Source organism: Phyllostomus discolor, chromosome 13 (assembly GCF_004126475.2).
Source record: "Phyllostomus discolor isolate MPI-MPIP mPhyDis1 chromosome 13, mPhyDis1.pri.v3, whole genome shotgun sequence".
In the NCBI taxonomy this organism is placed as follows: Eukaryota; Metazoa; Chordata; class Mammalia; order Chiroptera; family Phyllostomidae; genus Phyllostomus; species Phyllostomus discolor.
This window is the reverse complement of record NC_040915.2, coordinates 12,117,893-12,134,921: the sequence shown is the minus strand read 5'-3', so window position 1 is coordinate 12,134,921 and position 17,029 is coordinate 12,117,893. Positions and strand designations below refer to the sequence as shown.

At 44.4% G+C, this 17,029-nt stretch overlaps 1 protein-coding gene across 2 annotated transcripts in view; it reads left to right on the top strand.

Moving 5' to 3' along the window:
* Nucleotides 1-17,029, top strand: part of SIL1 (SIL1 nucleotide exchange factor) — a 226,711-nt gene that overhangs the window by 59,473 nt on the left and 150,209 nt on the right. The window contains exons 2-3 of one of the 2 annotated variants that reach the window (XM_028527812.2): nt 2,297-2,409; nt 8,837-8,972. In XM_028527812.2, the coding sequence (XP_028383613.1) occupies nt 2,305-2,409; nt 8,837-8,972 (241 nt within the window). In that variant the 5' untranslated portion in view covers nt 2,297-2,304. The remainder of the gene's footprint in view (nt 1-2,296; nt 2,410-8,836; nt 8,973-17,029) is intronic. The other variant, XM_036014686.1, reaches the window with a different exon arrangement.

Genomic DNA, 17,029 nt, shown 5'->3' with positions numbered 1-17,029 from the left:
TGTTTTTTTTGTATTCTTTTTCTTCTTGCTGTTCTGATTGAATGCTTTTTTATTCCTTATGTTCCAAATCATTGATTTGATTCTTTGCTTCATCCATTCCACTGTTGGTTCCCTGTAAATTTTTCTTTATTTTTTAGTGTAACCTTCATTTCTGCCTTGGTCTTTTTTTTATGCTGTTGAAATACCCAATGAAATTCTCGAACATCCTAATAACCAGTGTTTTGAATTCTACATCTGATAGATTGCTTATCTCCATTTTGTTTAGTTCTTTTTCTGGAGTTTTGTTCTGTTCTTTCAGGCGGGTCATATTTCTTTGTCTCCTCATTTTGTCAGCCTCCCTGTGTTTGTTTTTATTATGTAGAGCTTTTTTGACTCCCTGTCTTAGTCTGGCCTGTTGTAGGAAAGCTCACCAGTAAATTGGATGGGGCAGAGCCTTTGGTAATCACTAGGGTGGGGCAATCCATGTAAACCCAGTTGTTGGAGTCTCTGATATACTGCTGCTCTGTGTGGGGGAATGCTTAGAAAGGGGACAGTGTTGATGCCTGGCCTCTGGAGTTTTATCTGGGAGGAAGCTATCCCCTGGCACTCACCCTGATGCCAGACACTTCATTTTCTCCCTGTATGCCACTGGTGTCTATCTAGCTGCTGCCCCAGTGCTGAAGACCACAGGGAGTGAGTCTGTGTGAGTCCTAAGTTCATTGCTGGCCCTTTAAGAGGAGACATCTGAGAATCCCACAGTTTCTTCCATTACCCCAATCACCATGGTTTTTACAGCCAGAAGCTATGTGGACTTATCTTCCTGGCACTGGAACCCTGGGCTGGGTGATCTGGTGTGGGGCCGGGATCCCTTGCTCCTGAGGTATCCCTCCAGATTTTTATCTACCACATGTGGGTGTGGGACTACCCATTCTGTGTATCTGTGTGTCTCTGCCCCTCCAACCTGTCTGGATGAATGTGATTTCTTTAATTCTTTGGTTGTTGGATTTTCATACAACTTGATTTTCGGATGATTCTGGGTGATAGTTGTTTTGTAGTTTAGTTGTAATTTTTGCTGTGATTGTGCAAGGAGGCAACCTGTGTTTACTTATGCCTCCATCTTGACCAGAAGTTCATTCTCTTGATATTGTCCTTTTACACACACATTTTAATTTTGATGGCATTCAATTTATCTATTTTTTTCTTTTATTACCTGTGTTTTTGGTGTTATATTTAAGGAACTATTGTCAAATGTAAAGTTATTAAGATTTTCCCTATGCTTTTTCTTCTAAGAGTTTTGGCTTTAAATCTAGGTCTTTGATTCATTTTGAGTTACATGTTTGTATATGGTGCAAGGTAAGGGTCTACTTCATTCCTTTGCATGTGGATATCTAATTGTCTCAGGATGGTTTGTTGAAGAGTCTGTCATTTCTGTAGTGGATATTCTTGACACTCTTACTGAAAATAATTGACCACATATGTGATTATTTGTGGGCTCTGAATTCTATTCCATTGGTTTATATGTCTATCCTTATGGCAGTACCACACTATTTTCATTATTGTAGCTTTGTAGCAAGTTTTTGAAGTCAGGAAGTATGAGTCTTCCAACTTTGCTTTTTTCTGCTCTGGTTCCCTTGAAATTCCAAATGTATTTTAGGGTAGTTTTCTCCATGTTTGTAAAAAACATAATTGGGATTGCATTGAATCTGCATATTGCTTTGGTAGTATTGTCATCTTAAAAATATTAACTCTCCAGTCCACAAACATAGGATATCCTTTCATCTTTGTGTCATTTTAATTTTAACAGCTACTAGGGCCTGCACTTTGAGTTGTTTGGCTGTTTTAAAAGTGATGTGAAAGGCTTTGTGGCTTGAGAATACTGAATTTTGCTGGTTTAGGGGATACTGATAGCATCTCTCTTCAGGTCTAACTGCAGATATGGTTTAGAATGGTTATAAAGGCTTATGCAGATTTGGGCCCATGTCTGTCCACACACAAATCAATTGGTTAGTTTCCTTTTCTTCTTACTATAGCCAATACCATCCTGTACAATCTGTTATCAAGTTGATAATGAAGAAGAAAGAGACCAGGACTGGCTCAGTTCCAATAAAGTCATGTCTCCCCTTGGGTGGCTGGACTCCTTATGGAAGATGGAGTCTTCATTCACATTGATTTACCCCTGTGGCAGAAGACCTATAGTACCTCTATGTGGGAAATGTCTGACATTCATTGAACAGGTGACATCATGGAATCACGATGCTGGGTGATCAGGCACCGAGCTTCCTGTTGAACTTCTGTTTTCTGTGTTTGTATTCATCAGGTCTCCCTATGCCTCCCCAGGGCCTGGTCCTATCCAGAATGGCTCCTCTGGGCATGCTGCTTGGGCTACTGATAGCCTTTTACTTCACCTTCTGCTTCAGTCATCAGAACCCAGTAAGTATCTTATCACAAGAGGGATCCCTCTTGGGTTCAAAAAAGCCTTTATGCCACCAGGCTGCTGTGGGAATGGGGTGAGCTTTTATTTTTCTTATAGGAGTGTGGCCAGCACTGTGTCACGAAGTCTGTGTATTTTGTCCCCTCTATCCCTGAGTCCTCTGGACTCTGTTTAAAGCTCATGGTACAGTTTCTCTTTGGGGAAAGTATGATGATGATAATGATAATAATTTTAATAATAATATGAAACTTACCATGTATTAGACATTGTTATTAAGTACTTTATATCTCCTCTCACTTAATCCCCCCAACAATACTATGAAGTAGACAACTATAATTATCTTCATTTTGAAGAGGAAGAGACAGACTAAGGCTAAGAGATTTTAAGTATCTTGGCCAAATTCATACAGCCAGTTTTTGGCAGAGCTGGAAGGTCAGGACTTCCCCCAAGAGCTGGTGCCTATGTGGTAAGCACGAAGTAAGACGTTTCCTTCCTCTGCTCCTGCCTTCCGTGTGCTTTCTCAAGTCTGTCTGTATCTCTGTATCCTCTTTTCTTCTGTCCTTTTCTCCCTGTTCCTTCCAGGCCTCTCTTTATTAACATAGGCTTCACGGTTTAGGGTTTCTGTCATTGGCACAGACAGGAGAAAGTACCTGAGTAGGTCCTGAGCTTGGCCTGGCTGCAGCATGCTTAGGCCCCAGCCCAGTTTCTCCTGGCCTGCCTCAGAAACACCCTGCCCTTGACCAGGTCCTAATGTCCTCTCTTTCCACTCCCTTGGGAAGCCTTGACTGTCAGTTCTGACAGCTTTACCTTCCCCTGGCCACCTTCCCCAACCCTGGGGACTCCCACTAAATGTTGAGTAAAGTGCTGGAGGCTTTGGAGCAGGAGAGCCTTGAAGTGTAAATAACAATTGTGATGAATTTAATGACAAGCTCAGATGAGGTTCACCTCTTTGCTCATGGCAAACTTCCACCTTGTCTCTGAAGTCATTTGTTTTCTGTCTGCATTTCTCCTCATTCTGTGGAGCAGGAGAGGATATACAGTTGGGAGTTATGAATCCTTTTGAACTTTTAATGTTCTCTAGAATTTTGTTGGTACTGGTTTTTTTTATCCTCTTCTTCAAGAACAATGAGAATGAGATCCCATTGGCCCCTGAGGGTGGGACTGGCCACAGCATGAGTGTTGGGGCTGCCTTTGGCATAGCCTGACCCAGAAAAGCACCCACGCATCACAGGGGATCAGGGCTGTTTCCCCCTCCTCACTGCCAACCTGCAGCTCATGAGGACCTGAGTGCTCCCCATCGTGAGCTTCAGCAGATGCACAATTAACAAAAGCATGCTGATGAATTTACTTATGGACTGTGTGTAAGTAAGTCCCTTTTGGATAATAGTCTAACCAAAAAGATGAGCTTTCAGAGCCATAATTATTCTGGCCCATTTATATTAGTTCTATTGAGTCTAGTCTCAGAAAGATGTTAATACTGACTTTCATCAACAGAAGCTGCTTTTATCCTTATGTCTGTTCCTAAGCTGTAACCCATTTGTCATAATCTTTCATCATGTGCTAAGCACAAGTAGGAGTTGAAGCATCTTTTTTCTCATACCATAAAAATTGCTGCCCTGATGGCATTTAAACTCCAAATGATGTAGCCAGCCACCTTCACAACAGTGAAAATGGCCAGTGGGTGAGGTGGGATGGTCATGATCCTTTCCTCAGAGCCTGAAGTCCCGGCAAGTGCTTCTGGAGACATGGAATTGTCCTCCCTGCGGGCATTTGTGAAGATTAATGACTACCCAGGAAAGGTTAACCATGCATATCAGGTATGATCTGGAGCTAGCCTTTCTTCTGGCTCTTGCTGTGGCACTTCCCTGGGTGCTACATCTTAGGAGCAGTGTGGATGCTGAAGTGATATGGTTGTGTGGTATACTGGCCTTCAAAAAGGTGGTGAGTAATGAAGGAGGTAGTGAAACCCAGTGGAAGGAGTACAGACCTTTGGTAAACTCTTTTTGCCACCTATTTTGGCACTTTGACCATTTCTAAGCTTTGTTGCCTCATCTGTATAACAGGGTTGGTGCTTGCCTCTTAAGATTTTAGTATAGATCAAATGTGACTATATATATATATATAAAGCACTGGGACTAGCACTGGGACTGGCACAATAAGGTGAATGAATGGTCAATAAATGTGAGCTGTAATTTTTAGTAAGAGATTGGCTGCTTCTGAGGTTTAATTTAGGGCTCTGTCAGACATGCTTCTGTCCCAGAATGTTGCTCTGGCAGTCTGTTTCTGTCACAGCGTCTACCAACATACCATTAGAGATTCATTCATTCTGTTGGATCTTGACGTTTTTGATCTTTAAGAATCTCTTATTCAGATACAAGTGCAAGGAAGTGTGACATGGTAAGCTGTTGTCAGCTAACACCTTAGCTGGGATTTCTTGCCAGTCGGTTGAGAGGAAATTGGTATTTGGAGTGATGGTGGCAGGGAGAAGAGGGAGCTAAGGATTCAGCATGGAAGGGAGCCCTGAGAAGCTAGGTGAGAGGGCACCAGAGTACAGTATTTACTTCAGAGCTGACCAAGGGCTGTCTGGCTTCTCTAACCTCTTGGTCTTTCTTTCCTGTTCAGGACACTGCCCAAGCAGAGGGCCTAGTCTTACTTTCTCTGGGACTGTGGTCCCTCACTTGATCCATGAAAGCCTTCCCTTGGGAAGAGGGCTGTGCTAATAGATGTGCTAAGGTAATCTCATTGCCCCCACTTTATTTCCTCACTATCCAGGACACGACCATTAGGACACATGACTAAGAACAAAAACACAGAAGTTAGTCAGAAATCATGCCTGGGCTTTGGAGTCAGGCAGGTCTAGACTTAAATCTCTGCTCTGCCAGCATTGTGATTTTGCATAGGCCTCATATCCATCCTCACCTGGAAAATGGTTATAAAAGTATGTGCTTCACAGATGAAACTTGGCTGAGTTGTGAGACATGGAAGACACGTCACCCCAGTGACAGGCATATGGTAAGAACGGCTCAGTAAATGGTAGCTACTGTCATCATAACAACCTCATCCCTTTGATGTTGCTTTTTCTGAAGACCTTTTGTAGAATTCCTCTTTTGAACTGACTGTCTAACTTTTGGTATGTTCATATGACTGAATCATCTTCAGTGAGTCCAAAGTTACTCTGAGCCAGATTTGGTGAACAGGGTGAGCTGATCAGGAAGGGGAGCAGCAGTTTTGTATAACCTCCACTAAAACCTGAGGTACGCTGTAAAATAATGACATATTGTGTGTGTGTGGTGTGTGTGGTTATGGTTTAACACCTGGTTCAAAAGTGAAAGTAAAAGGGAGCCAAAAAACATTTTGAGCAGGGACAGGATTGTTGCAAAAGTGTTTGGCCTTCATAAGGCTTAAAGTATGTGGCTCAGTGGTTCATTATTCTCCTTCTAATCCTTCTTGAACCTACTCTGATAACCTTATTAAAGAAATCTAGAAAGAGAGGATTTCCCAGCTCTTACTCATTAAAACAAACACTAGACCTGCCTAGATTTTGAAGGACTTTCTGCGATGTTCTCATCATCACCATTCTTCTTGCCTTTTTCTGCTTCTCTCTCTTAGTTTTTTAAAAAATATATTTATTTATTTTTTAGATAGAGGGGAAGAAAAGGGAGAAAGAAAGGGAGAGAAACAAGATACATTGACTGGTTGCCTCTTGCACGCTCCCAGCTGGGGACCCAGCCTTCAACCCAGGCATGTGCCCTGACCAGGAATTGAACTGGTGACCCTTTGGTCCACAGGCCAGCACTCAGTCCACTGAGCCACACCAGCCAGGGCTATAGGTAGTTTTTATTGTATTTTTTTCTGTTACCATTTATCCCTGCTATATCCTCTTCTGCCTCCTCCCATCTGCTTTTCTTGATGATGATAATTTGGTTGCTTGTTTACAGCCACAACTGCCAGGAATTACCTGGTTAATAGATACACTAAGGCAAGAGTTGTAATTTAAAGCTTATAGATGTTTAGTTTGGTCCTCTTAGTGTTCTAAAAATAAGAAAATTTCACATAAAAATCTAGTTTTCTGTTTTCAAGTTGAATGCATTCATGGCTGTGGTGGAGCAGCTGAGTAGCAGCTGCATTCCTTAGTCAAGGCAGGAGGGCTTCCGTTTTTACAGTTCCACCATTCCCTGTTGCTTTATGCCTGCAACAAGGGATGGATGTAAATGAGTATCCATCCCTGCTTTGGACCCACATATATCTGAGGTAAATTTTATTAATATTCTCCTACTCTCACTGTCTAGTGTATGGTACTTCAGGTAGAGGCTGACCAGCATGGCTAGGCTCTGGCTTAAAAGGCTCCAGGTACTTAATGGACAAGGTGGTCTTTGTTCTGGAATGTGTGGCTGGTACCTGGCTTCCAGCAGACTCAGCTCATTTGGACTTGGCCTCAGTCCAAGGCATCCAAAAGATATACTTGTATTTTGTGGGTGGTGGTGGTCCTTCCTTCCTTTGTTTGGTGACTACAAATTAAGCCTTGTGCTAGGGGGATACAGGGTGAAAGATGACACAGAGCCTATCCTCAGGAACTCAGCTGTTGGAAGTTTGATGTTCTTGCCCTCAGAGCATGTAGGGTGCCTCCTGTCAGTGCGTCTGCTCTTTAGTCTCACGAGCACATTTTCTCTTCTGTCCCTAGTGTTCTTTTGAGCTCAGATTTGTGCAAACCTCAGGGAGAAGGAGGAGGAAGGATTTGTGGGGCCTGGCTGCCCAGGTGAACACAACCCAAACCTGACCTGCCTAAGTGATGCCATATTGTGTGTCTCTGTTGGATATCATGGCGCAGCCTCGTCCAGTCTGGACTGTCTGAGTAACAGCTAGCCCTGTATGCAGGGCTAGTGCTCTATCTGATTTATGAGCTAGATGTTATTGTCTCCACTTCACAAATGTGGAAACTGATACTTAGAAAATTAATGAACTTTCCTGGAGTCACAAGAAACTGGGATTTGAACTTTACATTATCTGATACGGAGCTTGAGTTCTTAACTATTATGCTATAGTCATTGCCTCTCATTACTTATGACGTGATTTCAGGACCTCTTTTTGCCCAAGATAGTTTCCTTACCAGTTCTTAATAATATCTGAAATCCTGCCATCTGAATTTCATGTCTTCATTTCTTGTTAAAATGTAAATCCTTGTAAGAGCTTTACATTGTTATCACTAACACCTTAATATCTTAACCTTTCCTCTGACAGCTAATTTAAGGTCAGACCTGAGGGACTCAGGCAGGTGGGGACACATCTGGAGCTGGGGCACTGCTTGAAAGAGATGCAGTATTACCTCCCATGCAGGGTTCGAATTGCTGGTAACCAAAATGAGATATATATAATGTACCTAGCACAGGTTTGGGTTCATGGGAGGAATCTATGAAATATATACTTACTATTGTTAGTGGGAGAATTGGGAGGTGGAGGAAAAGTGATTGTGGGGGAGGTGGGAGGGCTAAAATAAATCCCCATGTGCTGGTGTGGGTTCCTCCTCGTCCTCCCAAATGTAATTTTCCAAAGCTCTGGAACCCCCTGGTTCCAATTTCCTGAGGCCTTACTGTTTTTATGTAAGAACAGGTTTAAAAATGGGACAGAAGGGTTGGGAAGGAGGAAAATGAATAACACTTTGTATTTATCCTGCATCTCTGTCTCCTGAGCTCAAAGTGCCCCATTGACACCATCTCATTAATCCTCCATGCTCTCCATAGGGTGGAAGGAAACAGGTGTTAGGAAGAGGTTTCCAACCTGGGCTTCTTCCTCTCTCAGCCCAGCTGGACTCTCAGCTTCCCACCTTGCACCCCTTACACATGGGTTGGGGTGTCCCAGGTGATCATTTATGCACCGTAGGCATCCTGGGGAATTGCCATGTACTTACTGTGCACTGCTGGGCTGCTTGGGAATCAATTGGGCCTCAGCTGCTAGCCTTTGTACATCTGGGGTGGCCATTTGAGGCCTTATCTCCTGTCCGTGTGTGTGTTTTTATAAATATATATATTTAAACTGTAAGAATAATAGGTGTGTATTTTAAACATCAAACAGTGTATAGCAGCATACCAAGTAAAACGTGAAAGTCTCTTACTGTTTCTTTTTGCTAATCCCTGTTCCCACTATGTTCCCTTAACCCCCTGAAGATATTATGAAACCTGTAGACTTTTTCCTTACGCATGTACAGATGTGCTATATACACACAACACGTGCTATGTTCATTTAACCATATTGCCTCACTCATACTGGTTCTGGGCTAACCTCGTGAAAGGTCCAAACATGGCTGGAGAGGGGAGGAGGGGCATAGAGGGGAGAGAGTACCACCCCAGGCCATTTTCTTTCTGTTGCCTCGTGCTTAGCCATGGTCAGTCATGCTCTGTGTTGTTTTTTTGCTTTTCTTTTTCTCTGAAGGAGTTTGCGCTGACCAACCCAGAGAAGAGCACCACCAAAGAAACAGAGAGAAAGGAAACTACAGCAGAGGAGGAGCTGGACTCCGATGACCTGGAGGTGTTTTACCCGAGCCATGAATGGCAGGCCCTTCGGCCAGGTACCAACCCTAGCCCTGTCCCCATGAAACACATTCTGAATTCAAATTGCATATATCCTTTGTCCCTGAAAGGCTCCTTTGAAGGAGCAGCCACTCTTTGACCAGCTGGAGGGAAATGGTGTGCTTCATCAGAGTGGTGGCTGCTGCTGCAGGGCTTAGGGACCTTCATTTTCCAGCAGAACAGAGGTTTCAGTGCCCTCGAAGGAAGGCAAGTAAGTGGGTGGCCAAGCTTTCTGAGCAAGTGATTGAAAACTTTCTTTCCTTGCACTTCTGAAGCACAGGAGAGGCAGTGACATGTGCCTCGCTCTGCAAGTGCTATTTTGGGCTCTTCTGCTCGGCTCAGTGCTGCTGAAATATTGTTCACAGGAGAGTCCTGAGCACTGGTGTGGGGCAGGAGTGTTCTTTTGCTAAAGGAACCTGTGCCATGATCCTGACCTGGTTTTTAAATGGGGCATCCTTAGAAGGAATGACTTTCCTAACCTTCTTATGAACCCAGGCCCAGAGCTTAAAATAATAATGAAAGTAGCCAGAAACTGTGGAGTGTTTATCATATTCAGGTACTGTGTTAGGTACTTCACGTGCATAATCTTGTTCAATCTTCACATAATAGGACCTATTATTATCTTTATTTTCCTAGGAAAACATTGAGACTTAGAGAGGTTATGTAACTTGACCTATGTCATTCACCTAACTTGTTCTATGTCACTGACCTTAGAGCCTGGACCTATCTTCTTCCCCCTTGTTCTTCTAGTCCCAGTTGTCCTTGTCTGACTATGATGACACTTGAGCCTGTTCTGAGGAGTAGGCTGTTTGCATTCTGCACTGTGGCAAGGTGGATGGCAAGCCCTGGCAGCTGCCACAGTGTGGTTTCATCAGCTTCTTGTCAATATTTATTACCATATCCTCCCTGCCTCCATTGCTGCTCTGCAGGCAGGGACAGTATCTGCTGTGCCAGCCAACTTTCTGGTAGTCATATCACTCCTGTTGGGCTTGCATAGGGGTAGTTGCTGCCTCAGAAGAGTGATGAAGCACCAAGGAAGCCAAGTAAGAACTAATGGTGTTAGGTAGAGGGAGGTTTTAGGAAGAGAAGTACTGGGTTCTGCAGATCCAACTTCTGTCTGCCCTCCCCTAGCTTCCTGGAGAACTGAGGACCCTGGTCCTTGCAGACTAAAACTAGAGGAGTTCTCAGGGGTGGGAATAGAAGACGTGGGCTGTATCTATTGGTTTTATGTGGTTGAAAGTGCTTGTAAACTTGAAACCAGGCAAGTGCCTGGAGTAGGTAGAGATCAATGTCCCATGGATCCCACTCCTACCCTCTTAGTTTTTGTGGTACGCTTCAAGGCTCTGGTCCACATTGCAGAACAAACCTGAAAGTTCTGACCCAGGGCCCTTACCCAGCCTTCTGGCCAGTGGAGCTGCTGTTAATGGCTAACAAAGAGCCCCCTGTGTAGCCTTAGGGGGAGAGAACCAGAGCATGTGTGACGTGGGCAGGCTGAAAGCTCTGAGTGTTTCCTAGAGAATTCGAGTGGAGCATTGATTTTTACATTTAACTTGATGCCCCATTGACATCTTCCTCTGTATTCTAGTTTCTCAAGAGCCCTTTGTAAATTCTTCTGCCCCAGATTCCCTAGAAGCTGTACCGAAGGCTGGTGTATTGTGTACAAACAGAACACAGACACTCAGGTCCCACAGCTTAGGGGCAAAGCACCTCTGCTTTCAGTTGTGCCTGTCCCATTTTAAGAGAGTTATTCTGACTCTGGTACTTGGGAATGTGACCAGTGGAGGAAGACAAGATTCTCTTAGGCCCTGGTGTAGGATTGAGGTGTTATGTGTGTATATTGAGAAGTTTTTATATTTATGTCTTTCAGTAGGAAATTGACCTCACAATGAATGGTCTGTGTGGATAGCTGGCACTTGTCTTCAGTCAGGGTATAATATTTAATTCACCACATCCTGAATGCTGTTTGGGAGCTTCCAACACAGCTACTTAAAAATTAAAGGAATGTACCTAGACCTGGGAACTTGTTTGATGGATAGATAAATGGGGGGGTAATATAATTTTGTAGTTAAGGGGATTGACTTTTGATTCAGCTGGTTCTGGGTTCAAATCCTAGCTTTGCTACTTAGGGGATCTTGGGCAAGTCACTGAATCCTTTTGCCCTTCAGTTTCCCCATTGGTGATATGGGGGAAGTGTCCTGCCCTACCTGCTGCAGAGGCTGTTGTGAGGGTTCTTGATGTGAAGACATCACTCTGTTCATAGCAGTTTGAATTTTTAAATGGTAATTTCTCCATTTGTGCCACTGCCTCAAGTCGATTGTGGAATTAGATGCCAGTGAGAGTGTATGATTATGTAGCCTTCCTATCCTTTCTGTCCTTAGATGTTGAGAAGGAGAGACTTCCATTGTTATGAAATGCTTTCCTTCTCTCCTTCCTCAGAGATTTTTGGGGAGATACAGCAGGGGTTAGCAGAGCATTTCCTGCCAGAGTCATGGACATGGCACAGGAAGGTGGCGATGTATCTTTTGGGGACCTTTAAGAAAATGGCAAAGTGGCTAGTTTATGTTGACCTTAGTTCAGTACCTTCTGTTCCCACCAGGCCTCTGAAGGGAGGACTTCAGCTCTGTTGTCCTCAAGCCTCCAAGGAGGAGATACTAGTATATATGGTCTGGGTTCACTTGAAGGCAGATTTTCACTCATGTGTTGCGATACCAAGGACCGATCCATGACTTCATGGGCCTTTCCAGCAGGCCAGGTGGGAATTGGTCTCCAGCCACTCAGCCCTGTAGGTCACTCTCCTGAAGAATGCCTGCCTCTGGTATCACTGTCAGCATCCTCACTGTGAGCCGTTTGTTCCTGGAAGTGATTTTCTTGTCTTGCTCTCTCTGTCTTCTGGTTTATTTTGGGATCTGTCTCACCTTACGGAAGCACAGTAAGCATTTGAGTGTGGATTCAGCATCAGCTGTTCACAAGCAAGCAGAGGAAAGCTGTTTGCTGGCGGTCCTGTGGGTCTGGATAGGGAACTCAGGAATTTGTCCTGGGGCTTAGGACCCCTGAAACTCAGGGCTTTGTGCCTGTACACTTGTTATCATGAAAGCTGGTCACAGCCATATATAGTGGGGCTTGTGCCCCCTGGGCATTTTCTGAGATCGTGTTTTGTGCCAGACACTCTACTGGTAGGGGATACAGATAATAGATCACATTTACTGAGCATCAACTGTGCCAGGCATTCTTTGAGGGCAGGTGCTATGACTACCCTAATTTTTATAGACAAAACTGAATCTCAGAGAGGAAAACTGACTTAGCCAAATGACCAATAAGTAGTAGAGTCAGAATTCAATCCTAGCTTTGTGTGGCCCTAAGCTTGAGCTCTTAGCCACTGTGCTGTACTGTTTCTTTCAGTAGTAAATAGGCCACGACCCCTGCCTTCCAGTAGTGCATAGTCTCACAGAGGCTACAGAGACAGAAAAAGGCCCCAAAGTACCTTTTGGATGTTTTGGTGGAAGTGTTTTGTGCTCAGTAAGGGTGCAAGGGAGGGGTGTGGGGAGGCGAGGGCCTTCTCTCTCTATCTCTGAGATCTTGGTGGAGTAGTGGGTTAAATTTTATAATGCTGAATCTGTATGGTCTTGGTCAGGTTGATGAGAATCTTTAAACCTTAGTTTCCTCATATGAAAATAGGGATAAAAATATCTACTGCACAAAGATGACATGAGGCTAAAACAAGATTAACATATGTTAAATGTTTCACACAGGGCCTGGCACACAGGAAATATTCAATAAGTGACTGTAGTTGTCATATGAAAAACTATACCTTTGCTGTCTCTCTTCCCTTTGGGATCTGAAGGAGCAGTGGAAGCAACAAGGCAGCCTGGGCAAAGGGCTCCCTTGCCCCCTGCCCATTACATAGTGCTGCATGTTGGCCTTGTGAGGGCTCAGGAAGGTGCAAACTTGGGGTTCCTTATTGACCTGAGCTGATTTCCAGGAGGCTGTGAGAACCTCTGAAAAATTAGCATTAGCACAAAGAGCCCATTTGATGGAGCATGCAGGAAGTCTTTGTAGGAACATGTTCATGTGAGGGGGTTAAAAAAAAAAAGAAAATCCAAATCATCAACTGATGAGAGCAATCCAAGAATTATAGAGCACCAGCCATCTGGTCAGATCATTTCAGATCTGCATGAGCAATGGGAGGGAATTGAATTTTAAAAACCTCATTTATAGTAGACCAACTACTCTGTTTCAAGTATTTAAGAGAGGAGTCTGATTTCCTGCAGGCCCTGGACATCTGTGTGAAGGAACACTTGTGTGTTATGCCTTTGGCCCCTTGCAGCTTGGATGGGGCTGTGTGATTCTTCCAGTCCTCCAGCACAAACTGGGTGTCCAACAATTCATTTTAATTCTGATACTATATACCTGGACTTAGTGTCAGAGCCCACAGTTTAATGGCTTAGTGCTTCTGCCTCTACTGCAGATGCGTTGCAAGTTCCAGGCCACCTGTCCTTTTTGACTGACCAGCTATAAGTTGGGGTTTCCCATGACCCCCTTCTCAGGTTCAATAATTTGCTAAAACAGTTTGCAGAACTCAGGAAAACACTTTCCTTACATTTATTGGTTTATTGTAAAGCGTACAACTCAGGAACAGCTAAATGAAAGAGATGCATAGGATAAGGTATGGGAAGAGATGTTTATAGCTTCCACACCCTCTCTGGGCACACCACCCTCCCAGCACTTCTGTGTGTTCACCAGCCTGGAAGCTTTCTGAACCTTGTTGTTTAGAGGCTTTTATGGAAGTTTAATTACATAGGCATGATTGATTAAACTATTGGCCATCAGTGATAGAACTTAAATCTCCAGCCTCTGCGCCCCTGCAGGTAGGGGGGTAGGGCTAAAATATCCAACCTTCTAGTCATAGCTTGGTATTTCTGCCATCCTAAAATTATCTAATGGCCCCTTACCAAGAGTCATCCCACTGGCATAAACTCGGGAATAAGAAAAGATAACCAGCACTGACTGGTGTAGCTCAGTGGCTTGGGAATCGTTCTGTAAACCAAGAGGTCCTTGGTTTGATTCCTGGTCAGGGCACATACCTAGGTTGTGAGCTAGGTCCCCATTTGGAGCACATGCAAGAGGAAATAGATTGATGTTTCTCTTGCACATCGATGTTTCTCTCCCTCTCTTTCTCCCTCCCTTTTCCTCTAAAAAATAAAATAAAATATATTTTTTAAAGATTGTATTTATTTATTTACTTTTAGAGAGGGAAGGGAGGAAGAAAGAGAGAGAGAGAAACATCAATGTGCGGTTGCTGGGGGTCATGGCCTGCAACCCAGGCATGTACCCTGACTGGGAATCGAACCTGTGACACGTTGGTTCGCAGCCCGCACTCAGTCCACTGAGCTACGCCAGCCAGGGCTTAAAGTAAAAATCTTTAAAAAATAAAAAAGATAATTACTCTGGAAATTCCAGGGGTTTTAGGAACTCTGTGCCAGGAATCAGGGACGAAGATCAGATATACTTTTTATTATGCCACAGGCTGCTATTGAGTTGTACTAAGGGGTCAAGCTTCCAGTGCTTTCTGTCACCTCCCCAGCTCTGTGGGTGGGAGTTAGGTGACCTTCCCTTTCACCCCTAGTGTGGAGGGATCTTCATTAGGAGTCATCTCATTCCCCAGGATGGTTCACAAGAGTATGACTTGCTTCTGTCCCTTCCTTCACTCACAGGTGCACCCTCTCCCCCCCACCCCTCTCCTGTGCAGGCCCATGAGCAGTGGGTATTCATACCTAAGCTCCTGTAGCTCATCAGAGTGGTGCAGTGGGACTTCTTGGCTGCCACCAGGAGGTAATAGCCTGAGGGAAGGGTACAGGATGGGGTCTCTGTTGCATGATCTTTCACCCTGGCTCAAGTGCAGTGGTGGAAATGTGGAGCAGGAGCTGGGCAGAGGTAACAGCATGGTTTTTGTGTGCTGTGGGGTAGTCTTTCTCCTCTCTTGAACACAAGTTGCTATCTCCAGCAATTTTTTAGGATTAAGTGTTCAACAGGAATTATCTTTGGTGCTACCTCTTTCTGCACAATGCTTTCTTCCCGAACTTTGAAGCCTTTCAGGTCTCCTGGGGATTTCCCAAGAACTTCATTTGTTCCTCTTCTCTTATACTTTTGGCCCATTTTCCTCATTATTGCCACCTTCCCAGCCTTTGTTCAGCATTCTCCACTCTGAGCATCTCCTTTGCTCCTTGGTAATATGAGTTAGTCAGGGGGAATTCCTGGGGTATAGCAGGATGCCAGGCCTCTTGAGGCCTGTAGGAGCAATTTCTGAGGCTCCAAATTATCCTTTATTGGGGGACAAAAGGATGGAAGGCATGAAGGTACCAGAGGGTTCCATGAGGACAGTTTAGATCTCTTCATTTCAGAGAGACCTCCTTTCCCATATGTAGAGTTCTCCCAGGATGGCTGACCACTGTCCCATAGCAGCCAAATCCCACAGCCCCTCTAGGGGAACAGGTGGAGGCCAGGGCAGGAAGGCTGTGACCTCCATGGCAGCCATTGCCAAGGCTGAGGCCACTTTGAGACTAGCTGGCTTAGCTCTGTGCTGGCACCTGAGCATCTCTGCCTGGGCTTTAGTCTTCATTACATGGATGTGGCAGGCCAGGGTCCAGTTTGCAATCTGTGGACTTGGGTGGTAATGGAGAGCACCTGTTGGCCGTCCTCTTTCTAATAAGCATTTGTATGCTTAATGCTCACCCTGGGCCCCTATCGTCTTCTTCCTTTGCTTCCCCCATCCACCTGTTCTCTCTGAGGTTTAATAAAAAACGTTTAGCAGAGCAGAGTGGCATAGTCTTAGCTCTCAAAGATCAGATACTCAAACTGACTGAAATAAAAAACTTAGACTGGAGTAGGGATAATGGAAAACTAGCTGCCAAAACCAGTTCCAGCCCTCATGCCCAGGGCTTGGCTTTAGTTCCGACAATCTGTGTAGCCCTGATTTCCCTTCTTCCTCTAATATCGGCCTCACCCTGCTGGCTAAGACTGCCCAAGCTATATCCAAGGTTGGATTTAGCCAGGCTTGGGAATAGCTCTCAAGGGCTGGCCTAGAGCTGGAATGAGAGGCGCTTTTCTAGAACCTGATCCATTTTTATTTTTGGCACATCACTGGAGGTATGAACTAACCAGTAACTTAAGAGGAGATAATATTTGACTAGGTAGAGAAGAGGACAGGCAGGAAACGTGAGTGGAAGGGGGATGACATGAATAGAGATGTAAAAGGGAGAGTGTATCTACCTGGTTGGAGAGGCAGGAATCTGTAGGGGAATAATGGGATGGTGGTGGTGGGAAGCTTACGGGAGCAATGGGAGGGAGGGAGGGGAGATAAAGGGGAGAATTGACAAGGCAAGTAGATCTAAAGATGTGAAAGTAAGTTTAATCTCTGAGTGAATAGTTTGAGTTCAGTCAGGGTCTGTGCTGTGAATGGATGATTAAATGAAGAAGGATGATATAAACTACTGGGTTTGAGAATAGTAGAAAAAGAGAACCAAAATGGTAATTTTAGAGCTAGCCATATAAAAAAACTTGTTTATTTCATATTTTGCACATTTGTTGAACTCCTATAATGCTTGATTCAGGAGATACCGTGGTGGGACTTGATAGAGGCTTGTCTGCATGGGCTCATGGTGTAGGAGGACCCCCAAACAGGAATGTAGGTCTGTGAGAGCACAAAGGAGGGCTCTGATGGAAAGATTGCCCAGAGGCAGGGTCATTGAAGCTGAGTAGAAAGAGCTTTCGTGTATGCTGGAAAGCAGAGGGGCAACGAACCAGTGTTGACAGATTTGAAATCCCAGAGAGGAGATCACTGGTGAGGCAAAGTTGTTTACGTGGCAGATGGAAAGTCTTGGCCTTGTGAGTATGATAAGCCTTGGAAATTAGAAGCAGAGGCTAGAAGAAAACAAGGAAAAGTGGGAAAGATATAAAGGGAAATTAAGGAAGCTTCCATTAGATGTCTTCAGTTTTCTGAGCCACACCAAGGGTGAGATGAAAGAGAAGTATTTGAAAGAGAATACCTTCACCTTGTATG